Raw genomic sequence first — 12,882 nt, forward strand, 5'->3', positions numbered from 1 at the left:
AGTTATGCTTGTGTGAAATAAAAAAGCAAAATTAGACAAATTTGAGTTCTCAAGGTGTTTATTCTAACAGAGAATGCAAACTATAATTATCTTACAATGAGGTACACACAATTTTACAGAAGTCCAGGAACGGAGAAAACCAACAATATGATGAATGACCTATGGGTAGGAAGTTTAATTTAATTTTGAATAAGATGGTAATTATTAGAACTTCACAAGATGCTTCAGGAAACTAGTCACCATAAGAGATGATTTTTGTATATTGTCAGTAACATTAGAAAACAGATTTTAAAAAAAATTGTCTTAATCTTCATGGGTTCAGAGGGTCTAACCAAAATGGAAACACATGTGTTTGAACTTTGATTAGAACTCTTCTACCCACTTCTTGGATTGGAATACAGGAGGAAAAGACAATTAGACAGGGCAAATGCATTGAAAGTCAAGTACTTTTGAGGAATAAAAACAGAACAGACCATGCTCAACACTAAACACAGTTCTCTGGCCAGTGCATTGTGTGCCAGACCTGGCTCTCCGCCTCATAGATGTAAACTTTCCAGGCACAGTCCAGACACACAGAAGAGCAGTCAGCAGATGTTAAATCAAGTGTCATGTCTTTCACACTGTATACATCCAACCTCCAAAGAATTTAACCAAGATAAACACATTAAATTTTGCCTCTGAAATATGAAGAGATGACAAGTGTTTTCCTTGAAAAATCAGAGTCAGTGTTGGTGCAGATTCACAAAGACACCTCCATTTTGTAGCCTCAGATAAGATGTTGTTTATTCTATAGATGCAAACTCACAGAACTTGCGGAGGAAGTAGCTGGGTCATGACATTCATCTTTTAGTTGGTTTTACATCAAAACAAGGCTGTTTCTGCATCCATGGAACTGGGAGAATGAACAAATATTTGGGTAGGCCATTTGGAATATTGACTAATTTTAAAAGTCGCGTTCTGTTGTGCAGTGTTACTTAGGATGAGGGCAATTTGCTTTAATGGGGTGACTCTGAGAGACATCTCAAGCCTGCCAGACGACGTCCAGGTTTTATTCTTTGCTTTCTCATAAACCTAAGTACTGCTAATCATAGTATCAGGCTTAGTTTTGTTCTGAAGTATATTCCCTGTGCTAAATCCTTTAAATAAGATTTCAGCTGCATTTTCTTCTCATATTATTATTTATTGTCTATTTAAATAATAATTTAAAATGTGTGTGTGTGTGAGAGAGAGAGAGAGAGAGAGAGAGACTACCCCATGGGAGGAGGTGGTCAGTGAATTAATGCTAGATCTAATTATTTAATACATAGATGAGTTTGTGAGGGCATTTAAAATATCCTCTCTCAGCTGCTTGGAGGAACTTGAGGAGAGATAGATCGGACTTTGTTGGAGGAAGTAGTTTTATTTTAAAGTGAAGAACATTTTCTTTCCAATGGCTGCTGACAGAATAGTATTTATTGTGTTTCAGATTTTACAGCAATAGCATCTGCTAAAATATAAATAAAATGTGGAGCATCCTCTCTATTTATGCTCAGCTTATTGAATCATTGACCACTAGACTATGTGGTTTCACTTTCTGCCTTCTTTCAAATTAAGAAACTGCCTAGCCCTTCAGTCATTCCAAGGCCTGCCAGCACCCTGGCTGCTCCTTCAATTTGTTCATAAAAAGTCAAAGGTATGAAATACAAATAAAAAATAAAACCTCGACTGTAAAACTATTTTGTTTGTATGAGGATAAATTCAATCACTGGGTTTTGCTCTCTTCTGATATCCCACATGCTTCACATAGAGAGATTCCCAAGTCAAGCACTAGTTTGATGGAAGATAAATTTGTTTGATCCATCACTGTAGCTCTGGTGACTGTACCTATTTTTAGGCAACATGCTGGTATGTCTGAGATGGCAACAGAATATTTGAATTTTTTTAAATAAAGTGTAAATTAGATACGATGGGACTGGAGCTTATACCTATTGCTCTTTTAAACAATCCTCCTACGATGCCCAGGGACAGCTGTGTGCACATTAGTAAGTCACTGCAGAGGGCAGGGGGGAGCGGGAGGGGCAAATGGTGAAGCAGCTATTGGAGTTATTGGGGGATTTCTCCTGAGCATTCAAAAGCTGTTTAAAACTGTGCCCAGAACCAATGCTGCCAGCTTCAAAGTGCTCAGTTTCAAAACCCTCCAAAAAAACAAATAGTAACCCTTTTTCTTAGGATTCTTGGTCACATTTAAAAAGAGGAAGGATTGATCTGGGTCCTGGGCTAATTGACATCACATATGTCTTCCATACCGGAAAATTCAAGAAGAGCCCAGTGCCCTCCTCAGGAGGAGCTGTGCACAGGAGCCAAGCTGAACTCCGAAGTACACCTGCCCAAGAAGACAGTGGCAAGGGCTGTAGCAGAGACAAGAGTTGCCTGCTTGAAAAAGTGAGTTATCTAAGAACTTTGTGTTTGCCTTGTGGTCTTAAGCTTTTCTTCAGAGTGGGAGATGTGGGGACAGCTCGCTCCAGTTCTGCAACCTTAGTCCTTTGGGGATTTAAAAAAGAAAGAAAAAAAAATGAATGTAGCTATGAACTCTGCTCATCTTCAAACTAATGGGTTCTCCCCCCCCCTTCCCACAGCACCCCCCTTCCTAGAACCCTTTGTCCACTTTTATGAATTAAAACAAGCACACACAGGGAATCCTGCCATTAATTAAAGGACTTGTCAGCCCCAATCCCAGATCCTTACAGAGCAGGAAATGTGCCTCCTTTTAAGTGCAAAACCATAACATTACCATTTCCCCAAGTGCGCTCTGTTTTAGGCTGCTTTCCTAATTAGAGGGATGATAACAGCCGCGCTGATTGGCATTATAAAAGCACGAGTTTGGCTTCATCTGTCCCAGGTGTGCTGTGTAATTTTTTTCTTCTCACCGGTTCAGAGCGGCACCTCTCTCCTTCATTGTTCCTTAAAGTTTTCATCTGAGGAATTAATACAGATAAAAAGACATTGGAAAGGAAGCGGCCGTGCCACGGCTCATCATCCAAACCTTTTATCAAAAGTACAAACTATACAAGTTAGAGGTTTTTTTTTTTTTTTTTTTTTCTTTTACCCTTTTGTTTCTGAGGGCTGAGGGGTGGGAGGGGGTGGTGTGTGGAGAGGAGAGGAGAGAGGCTGGGGGAGAAACGCCGCTCTGTCAATGGTCTGAATGCACCATTAAAATTGGCGTCACTACAAAGGTTAGAGCAGATCTAACTGTCAATACAGTGAGGAGAGTGGAGTCCGGTAAGGGGGAGCTTTGGAGAGAGAGAGATACTTTGATATTTTGGAATGTTAGAAGGGTGAATGTGAAAAATTGGAGGTTGGGGATCTAATTACCCAACCATAATTGGGGGCTAGGGAATAAGTTGCAGCCCTCTCAACTCACCGCAGATCAATTATGTTAAGAGAACATCTGTAAGTAGAACTTAATGAGGTCCATTAGAGCAGCATGTACAGCCTCCTTTAACAGCACTTGTCAGCTTCTTGGATGAGCTGGAGGAAGCTGCTAACTAGGGACCTGGCGAGGTGTTTAAATACTGGAGGAGCCGCTCTGGCCCACTCAGGGTTTGTATGCAGTTCGGGAAGAAAGTAAGAAGGAGAAAAGCTCGCCAGGAAAACGAGGGAGGCGGAAGCAAGAGGCCCTTTCTCTTGTGTGGCTGCATCTCCAGGCGTGATGGTGGGAGTGTGTGAGCAGGGGGCCTCGTCAACTGCACCCCTCCCCTGACTGACACCTTTGACTGTACCTGGACGTCTAGAGGGTTTGCTTTCTTCCGCCTGCCTAGAGCAACAACCTGTCTGATCCTCCCAACCTCACAGACACATCCTTGGGACGCTACAGAAATCACTCCTGAACAACCCCCACACAAAAGTTCTCTGAGAGGTGCGTTTTGCAGAAAGAGACGGCTGAAAACTTGAAGACGTATTTAGAAACAGGCACACACACATACACTGTTTCCTTGTGCAAGACCTCTTTTGAGCAAAGGTAAGTAGCGTATGTCTGATCACCCCTTTGAAACCCTCCCCCAGCATTCTGTCACCACCCCCACCCCCACTCCCACCCCCTTACCATCTCCACATAAAGGAATATAAGAGCCCAGGAAAAGATAGCCTACCTTTTTGGTTCTTTTTTTTTTCCCCCCCTTTAAGTGTTAGGATATGTGGAATGAATCGAGTTAAATACTGTCATCAAATGTATGATAAGTTGCAAAAGATAATGGGACCAAGAAGATGTGGCTCTCGGTGGTGGCAATCCTTTTGCAAAGATTTCCGAAGCATGTGTAATTAAAGTGGGTAGTTTACTCTCAGGAAATGAAGAAAGTGCTTGCCTGGCTGGATCCAACCTTTAGCTTGGCTGAGTAAACAAAAGCACAAATTCTTCTTTCACTTTTTTCCCTGGCAAGGGGGGTGGGGGTGGCGAAGGCTGAGGTTTCGGGGTTGGGGGGAGCCAGGAAAACAGGGGGTTTGCTGAGGGTTAATGGTGTTTTGCACAAAGTGTCAGGAGAAGAAGATTAAATTCCACCTCTTGTTCACCAGATCACTTTGTGTATTTCATTCTTGGCGGCCACTGATGATCACATCTGGGCACATTAAGAGGCGAGCCTCTTCATCTGCACACGGTTTTTCTGATGATTTTTTTTCCTGTGAATAATTCATATGATTATGAAGAGAAAAACTGCTATTTTCTATCTCTCTCTCTCTCTTCTGTGGCACAGATTAAAAAAAATCTTGCTGTAAATTGCGTGATTGGGGAGATAGCCTGCTTTCAAATAATTTAATTCATGACAAAACCTAATTACTGTCAGGTAATACCCTGTCAGCTTTAATGCATTTCATCAGTCATAATGAAAAGAAGAGCATTTTATGACCCATCTAATTATCATTACATTTTAGGGGAAAATGAATGGCATGGAGCTGAATGTTAACTATTCCATTTTATTCTTTTACACATGTGGTTTAGCATATTATTCACTAAGTTCCCCCCTTCCCTCTCCCTCTTTTTCTCTCCCTCTCTCTACAAGCATGGGGTATATGCTAAACCTGAGAGGAAAAGGAAAATTTGGGAGGGAGAGGAAGGGGATGGGATACAATTAGAGCTCTGGATATTTGCCCTTTTATTTTTTATTTTTTTTTAAGGTATCAAAGTGGTTAATGCCTTTGCAGGTTGGTGTTGATATGGGGGATCTTACTGCCACAGTCCAAAAGAGTACTAATTACTGCGAATGATGTCACCGTAGGCAGAGGAATAATCCCATCATTTAATTAGTTGAATGATTTAAACAAAGATTTGCATAGATGCACTCATCAGTTGCCATGAATTACGGAGAAGCAGTTGCCAGCGAGGGGTAACAGATCATACAGTTGGAGGGAAAAAAAATCTCATCCTCCTTGAACATAATTAATTTAATTGTCCTCATTAGCTGTACCATTTGTTTTGATTTTATTTCTCCCTTTCCCCACACATACTTCTCCCTCCCTCCCTCCCTCCCTCTTTTCTTCTCAGTACATTGGCTGCTAGAGAGAACAGGCAAGACACACACACACACACACACACACACACACACACACACACACACGGGTGCTTTCGGAGTAGCTGTGGCTGGGAGGTGGGATAGACCAGCAGGGAGCTGTTTAGATGGGTGAGGTGTGTGTGTGTGTGTGTGTGTGTGTGTGTGTGTGTGTCTGTGAATGTATGTGTGTGTGTGTTCGAGCTTCTGAGTTGTAGGGCCAGAAAAATCTCAAACTTAGGAAGTCTGCTTGTAGACTAAACAGCTGAAAGGGTTCTCAGTAATCTGCCAGTCTATTAATTCCGTTATTTTTCAGGTTAGTTCTGAGTTTTGTTGCCTTTGAAAGGGAGAAGAAAGCAAGCCACATACTATTTTCTTATAAGCCTTCTGAAGGTTGGGGTTAAAAGAGAAATTAGCCTTGCTGTCCCAGAACTCTGGATACAGGGAAGCATAATTTAGCATAAATATTCAAGAGGCCTGCTTTGATATATATTTATTATATATAATCTAGTTCTAGGTGATTTTATATATTCATATATATATGTATATATATAATCACCTAGAATTGATGGTGCAGAAGTGGAAAAGAAGTTTTGTTTGAAGAAGAGGTGTTCTTTTTTTTTTTTTTTTTTTTTTGGAGTTCAACAATTGAATCTTTCTTGGTGCTTAAAACGTCTCAGCCAGTGTCATTCAAATTTGCACTATTTTTAAGCTTGACCTTTTGACAAGGCTTTGTAAGAACCACTGAGGAGGCCTTGCAAGAGCTGCCAAAAGGGGCAATAACTGAAGTTTGAAACTTAGTAAAAGAAGATCTTTTACAGCTACTAGTGACCTGCAGAGAAGAAGAGTGAAGGGAAGCTTTAGGGGGAAAGGGATCTCTTTCAGACAAAATAAAAACATCAGTAGAGGCCTCAAAATAAGCAGGGTATAATGTAAGGGGTGGGGAGTGGCCAGAGGAGCAGCTTGGGGTTCCTGGGGGCTAGCACTGAAGCAGGTTCTAAATTACAGTATCCAAATATCTGCAGTTGTGTCTCAGTAAACATCTTGGGTTCGGCACCTGCTGTGGGACACAAGTTCACAATCTGGCTCTTGGGCTACTAGAGAGAAGAAAGGTTTGGGAGGGGCACTGCCTGGACTGGGTTTGTGTGTCAAGACATTCTGAGCAGGCACTTCAGAGTTTCTGAACGGAATTCACAGCCCGGGGAACTGCAGACCCTCCCGCCCCCAGACATATACTAAAAGTGAGCACTGTGAATTTTTTTCCCCCCCGAGTGTACCCTGGTGGCACTTTGATTCCTTGGCTTGTATTTTAAAACTTCCTCCACTGGCGCTGTCAGTAACAGATTTAGAGGGCAATTTGCTCTCAATGTGCCCATCCTATTCCAAAATACCCCCGTTATTTTAGGAAGCCCTACCCTTCTCCTCCATAGCTCTTCAGCAGTTCTTCTCGAGGGCGAGTCCTGGAGGTAGGGTTCTTCCAGAGTCCGGTCCTACAGAGGTCACATTTTCTGCGTGATGGGGACGGGTGGGAAGGGATGTCCCCAGCGTTTGTCAGTAGCATATGCAAGGGGTTGTGCTGACTGCACTCGCAGGCTTGTCAATTTTCACCCTGGGAAATTAGCAACAAAGCCTGGATCTGTCTCGTGGTTGCTTTTGCGCTTTCCGAGGGCGGCTGTACTTGACTGAGCTGCAGAACAGACAGCAGAGACAGAAAGAGAGAGAGCGCGCGCGAGGAGAGAGAGAGCACGCTTGCAAGCGTGCGAGCCAGCCAGCAAGGGAGCCAGCTAGAGGGAGGGAGAGAAGGAAGGGAGAGAAGAGGGAGGGGTGGGGGCGAGAGGTAAATACTCTTAAATCGGAAGGGAGCTGCCTCCACTGTGGTCCTGACAGGCGCTGCCTGGGCTCCGTGGCGCTGTAATAACTGGGTGACCTTTTCTTGGGCTGTATTATGTCTGGCTGGGAAGGGATTGCATTTTGCGGCTGAGAGCCAGGGCTTCCTTCAGCTAGGGCTCCTCGCAGGCTGCTGGGGTAAGTTGTCTGGAGCCAAGACCAAGAGAGACATCCCCCGGACAGCACTTGCCTAAAAGAAGGACACCTGTGGCTCGCATGCGGTCCACACTGATACTTGGCGGATCCTGGAGGACCTCATTATTTTAAACTTAAAAAAAAAAAAAATAGAGATTCCACCTCCCTTTTTTTTCAAACAATGTTTCTTTTTGACCTTTCCCAAGGAGAAGCACTACCAAGCAGCCGCTGTGCTCACTGAACACCCTCCCTTATATCGCTTAATTGAGAAGGTAAGTGAGAGGCTGGGTACACACGCATTGGCTTATTTGTGCTGTGTGTGTCTGCGGGTGCGCGCGTGCGTGTGCGGATGTTAGCTGTTTTCCCCCCCTTCTCCTTCCCCATCCTCTCCCAGTGATGCCTATAAAGTAAAGCTGCTCCCGAAACCGTCACCACTGCAACTTTCATGGGGCTGCAGGTCTGCAGAGAGGGCTTTTGTTTGTTTGTTTTGTTTAAATCATGGGAGGCATCATTATTTTTATGATGAGACCTGAAATAGATGTGCGGCGGAAGATGTGGATGCCGGAGGAAGCGAGGGAGCGCGCGGCTGCGGTTACATCTCAAGTAGGAGTCTAGTGCATAATAGACAAAGTTCATTGAGAGCTGCAGAATTCACACACCCTGACTCTAGGAGAGGGGTTGGGACAGTTTACAAAGGTTGGGCGGTGGGCTGTTGGGAAGTGGTGTTAGTCCTGGGTATATTCTCAGAACTCGCTATGCCTGCTTGATGAAATTTATGTCCCCCGCCCCCTCCAACCCCCGCCCCAAGGAAGAGTTGAAATTACAACCTCGTTTTTTGTCTACACTCCTGCTTCTCCCAACGCAGGCTTAATAATAAAACACTGTTTCTGTATGTTGCAAAAGTGACTGTGTTGGGGCATGAAAAAGGGGGACAGTGTTCAGTGGAGGAAGGTTCCCTGTACCCAAGTGCCTGCATCCAAACAGGTCGAGAGAGATTCAGCACATTTTAACCGTGGCTACTCAGATTGCTGTTATGAAACACAAGTCAGATTTATGATCTTTTTCATACCGAACACGATATGCTATGCTAACACTGCGTGTGACGGTTTAATCAAATCCATTTGTTACCAGGAAGCTAAAAGGGGCCGTTGGGATTTTAGGATTACGGGCAGAGTTAGGGAAGCATGTGGCTTTGTCATTCGCCATCATTTTACTCCGCTCCCTCGTCCCTTCCCCCACCGCCTGCCTCCCTAGTCACTAGACCCTAGCTCCCAAAGTGGCTTCACAATAGTGGATCCTGGGCCCTGGATGCTGCTCATCAGACCTACGCTTGGGCCCCAAATCCAAGCCATTCCCCCCCTTCTACTTTCCGCCTCCGGGTTTGGTGCTCCATGCGAAGCTGCGGCGATTCAGGCAAGCCTAAGTCAACTCATGCAGAAACAGGAGAAAAGTTTTGGTAAGGTGACCGGCTACCATAGATGCACTTTTTCGGGGCGCTCTTCACTCGTGACTAGCAGCAAAGCCTGCCTGCTCTTCTACTGCTGAAGATACAAAATTTTATTGTTGCTTCTGCTTTTAAAGACCGCTGCTTTCGACCAATTAATCTCGCTAGGTGCCCACAAATACTGGCATATTCTTTGCAAAACCACCCCTGTGTTGCTGCGAAGACACAGCCACAAAAGGTTGGGTCATAAACTCCGCACGGGTACTCTTTGTTAGAGTGTATGTATGTTTCTTATTTTTTTTTTTTTATTTTGCATGTGAGCTGCATCAAAATTGAACCCAGTCTTGCAAATCTCTTGTTGGCCTTTGCCAAGCACTAGCACTTTGCTGCCATGGTAACTGTAATTAAACTGATAAGAGTGGGGAAATGTCAGTATCTCTGAGCCTTGCAGCTGCATTGGAGAAAAAGGGAATCAAATTGGTTCCCAGCTCCATTGCTCAAAAAGGGGAGGGGTGGTGGAAGGACACGGAGGGGGCTGGGAGTTGAAGGGGCAGAACAGAGTTAAGCAGCTCCAGAGCTAGAGATTTGGGGACATCTATTTGCATTGTTTTCCCTGAGGGCGCTGCAGCCTGTAGGGGTGCTCTGGGCCAGTGAAGAGAGAGAAACAAGCTTTTAGGCCCAATCCAGTTTTCCAGGCTGGGTTGGGGGGAGTGAGTGGGAGTAGGATGAAGATGGGCAGGAGGAGAGAAAATCTTTTGTTTGGTACTCTTGGCAATCGAAAGGCTGTGTTGGCCAAATTCTTTTAATCTATGTCATTGCTCCCAGCTGCGAAACCTGCGGTCCCAATTTTAGCATCCTCTCTTCCAACAGCCCTTCTTGATGGGGCCCCTTCTACTTCTCCCAAATTGTCCTCTGTAAATCTTCTGAAAGGGAAAAACAAAAACAAAAACGTTTTCCATTCATTCTGTGTGATCAGTCCAAATAATACATACATGTTTAAAAAAAAAAAACTGTGCCTAAGCCCTGCACATCTTTCATTATTGTGGTTATTTTTAAGCCCCTGTGTGTTGTGGAGTTGTGGTTACTTTGTTGTGTTAACTACTGAAGCTAAGACTGTGCGGATGAATGGCACAGAACAAGGGAACATAATGGATGCAATCAACCGTCAGGCCTTCTCACAATGCAATCCAGGCAATTAAAAGCTCACCAGAGTTTAAATGAAACGGTTCTACTTATTTCTGCACAGCACACTGCACAGGCTATTATTTATGTCTTTTTTTTTTAATTATGATTTCCCTTAAACTGTCAAATAACTCAGAATGGCAGGGTCTCAGAGGCAATAAGAATTTCCCTCAGAACAATTTGCATGCCAATCTAAAAACTAGTTATGAGTGCTGATGGGCTATGAGCAACTTGTGAAGTACCTCTTAGCCACGATCACATAACTGTCCCCAGGCATGCTCTCCTGCATCAGGAGCACAGACTGCTCAGTGCTTTCTGCTCTTTCTTTTTCGGTGCCTGGCAACGTGGTGACTACCAAGTGGTTGTTTTCCTACATTTTTTAAATGCATAGAGTGGGACAGATTCCATTTGCAAGAGAAAAGGGGTGATGTTCTCTAAGAGAAGATGTGAGGATGGAGGAGAAAATATCAAACTCCTTTTATGCACAAGGCCAAACAGAATGGTAAGACTTTCAGTTATTAATTGGCCTCTGAGTGCTAAATTAAAATGTCAACACAACAAAAACATTTTGTGAAGACAGGCAGGATAATATTCCTTGTGCCAAATGCTGGTATCTGCTATCTTGGTTACAACACATTTTGAATAACGATAGCTGACCCTTTGCACTTAATAGTAATGTCACAAATATGGGAAATAATGGTATGTAGCTTACTACCAAAAAGAATTTATTTTTTGAATATTTTAGCTTAGTAATGTTTAAGAAAAGGAAAGCAGACTTCAAACTAGATAATTAGGATGGTTACTCTTAACATACATTTGGATGCTTTTCAGTCATGAAATCCTGACTGTCCTTAGTAAATCAAAAATCCCCTTTGTCCCCCTAGGTATACCACTAAGAGGCACCTGGGTCTGTTGTTCACTGTAATTAATGGGAATTCATGCCTTGTGGGACCTTGCTAGGAAAGGATAACTAGTTCTGATCAAAGAAACTTCATTTGTTAGAAGTTCTAGAGAGTGAGATTTAGCAGAGCTATCAAGGGTTATGATTAATCTACACTAGGCCCTTAACTCCTTCAAAGTGAAGGGAGGAGAGAGCAGGCTATGGGGCTGCCACCTGCTCTTCTGCAAAAATCTGACTGCTGGTCCCCAGCTCTGAGCAGCACAGCCACACCTGTGAGACATGCAGAGTAGCCGCCCTGCTTTCTTCCCGGCATTGCCTCTTCCGCTGCTCTGCCAGACAAGTTGTTTCCTGCTGCAAGCCTGAAAACATTCTAATGTGCTGTGCTGTTCATGTGCCACTGGTAGCTGGAAAACTTACTCAGCTGTGGGCATGCTTCTGTGCTCCTTATCAAAGTGATTTTTCTTTTTTTTTAAGTCAAGGAGGTAATGAGGGTTGAGCCCTTCATCCTAACATATCAGAAGGAAGGAGAGAGTTTACCTATCTTGAAGAGAAATAAATCCTAAATGTCTCATTTCCCCCTTCCGAAGCTATCTTAAATGTGTACATATTTGGTGCTTTATATCTGTGTCCATTCAAGTTTAAAACTTCGTGCCTAGGAGAGGAAACAAAGTGGTAAAGAGTGAGCTCGGGGTTGGAGGTGGACCGCCTGGTGCCAGGTCCACAGTGCCACTGTGGTGCAGCTTTCAAGGGGCCCCTTCACTTCTCAGGCTCTCTGTAATATAATTTGTAATATGAGGGAATTGATGATGTCTGCAATATTTTACAGTGGTTCTGATCTATCGTTTGATGAAGATGAAACTCTGCATAGTTAGCCAGCTTTCCTCTCTCTTTATAAGGCCCAGTGTTTGACACCTGGGGAATAAAAAAAAAATCTCAAAAATGAGTACTCAATTAAGTGAAGATAAGCCAGCTAGATTCCTTATTTATAAAGAACATTCAGCATTGAAATACAGAAATGTCCCTGTATTTATCATGGTATATCTGTTTATAGATGATTATGTAAGTTTTTACATTGTACTTTGTCTTCTATTGTATCTTCTTTCCCTTATAAAATAAGCATATCTTTGTAGCTACCAATTGCGTAATGCTATACTCATTTTATATTAGAGCATATATTATATAATCAAGTGATAAGTCTTCAATACAAGCAGTGACTAATGTGTATAAAAAAAGGGTATGTTTGTTATTTCTAACACAATGAATACTTTGAAATATCAAGGACACGGGAGCAAGTATTTGGCTGTAAGTAAGCATGATGAGGTTTATGGGCTTTTGGGACAGCTGCACTGTGTACTTATCTATAAACATCTGCACCTCTAAGTAAGGTTCTAAATGTCCCACACAGATGCATGCTTCTCCCATCGCAAGCATGTTTAGAGGATTGTCTATACAGTTAGGCAAAGCTCGGTTTTGATCCCTATCAGCCAAGTACGAGTTACTTTCAGACGCTGTCTGTGAAGTTGTGACTCACTTGTTCCCGTGGCTCTTCCCGAGGGAACTGCTCTGTGTGGAGAATGGTGGGACGCTGCGGAAATCTCTGAAGGATTTCTAACCCTTCCACGTCCGATATCAAGGTGCAATGTACAGAATCAGTTAGTCACTGCTGCTGCTTCATGTGAATGAGCTCATTAAGGTTTTCACATTGATTTTAGAAAGTTTGAGGCCTCTTTCCAAAACGTAGCTTGATTGTAGTATATCAGAAAGGAAGAAGGAAGGAAGGAAGGAAGGAAGGAAGGAAGGAAGGAAGGAAGGAA

The 12,882-nt window shown here is 43.3% G+C and overlaps 1 protein-coding gene across 7 annotated transcripts in view; it reads left to right on the plus strand.

Moving 5' to 3' along the window:
- The first annotated feature begins 3,877 nt into the window (after positions 1-3,877).
- Lmo3 (LIM domain only 3) overlaps positions 3,878-12,882 on the plus strand; it is a 63,250-nt gene continuing 54,245 nt past the window's right edge. The window contains exons 1-2 of one of the 7 annotated variants that reach the window (XM_055611620.1): positions 3,922-3,997; positions 7,748-7,813. Coding sequence is in view for 1 of the 7 variants with exons in the window: in XM_055611602.1 (XP_055467577.1) it covers positions 8,850-8,997 (148 nt within the window). In the remaining 6 variants the exon portion in view is untranslated. Of the gene's footprint in view, positions 3,896-3,921; positions 3,998-7,254; positions 7,545-7,747; positions 7,814-8,040; positions 8,145-8,747; positions 8,998-12,882 lie in introns of those variants that run through there. The other 6 variants (XM_055611606.1, XM_055611614.1, XM_055611645.1 and 3 more) reach the window with 6 other exon arrangements.

The sequence above is a fragment of the Psammomys obesus genome, unplaced genomic scaffold, assembly GCF_907164565.1.
Source record: "Psammomys obesus unplaced genomic scaffold, mPsaObe1.curated_primary_1811, whole genome shotgun sequence".
Taxonomy (NCBI): Eukaryota; Metazoa; Chordata; class Mammalia; order Rodentia; family Muridae; genus Psammomys; species Psammomys obesus.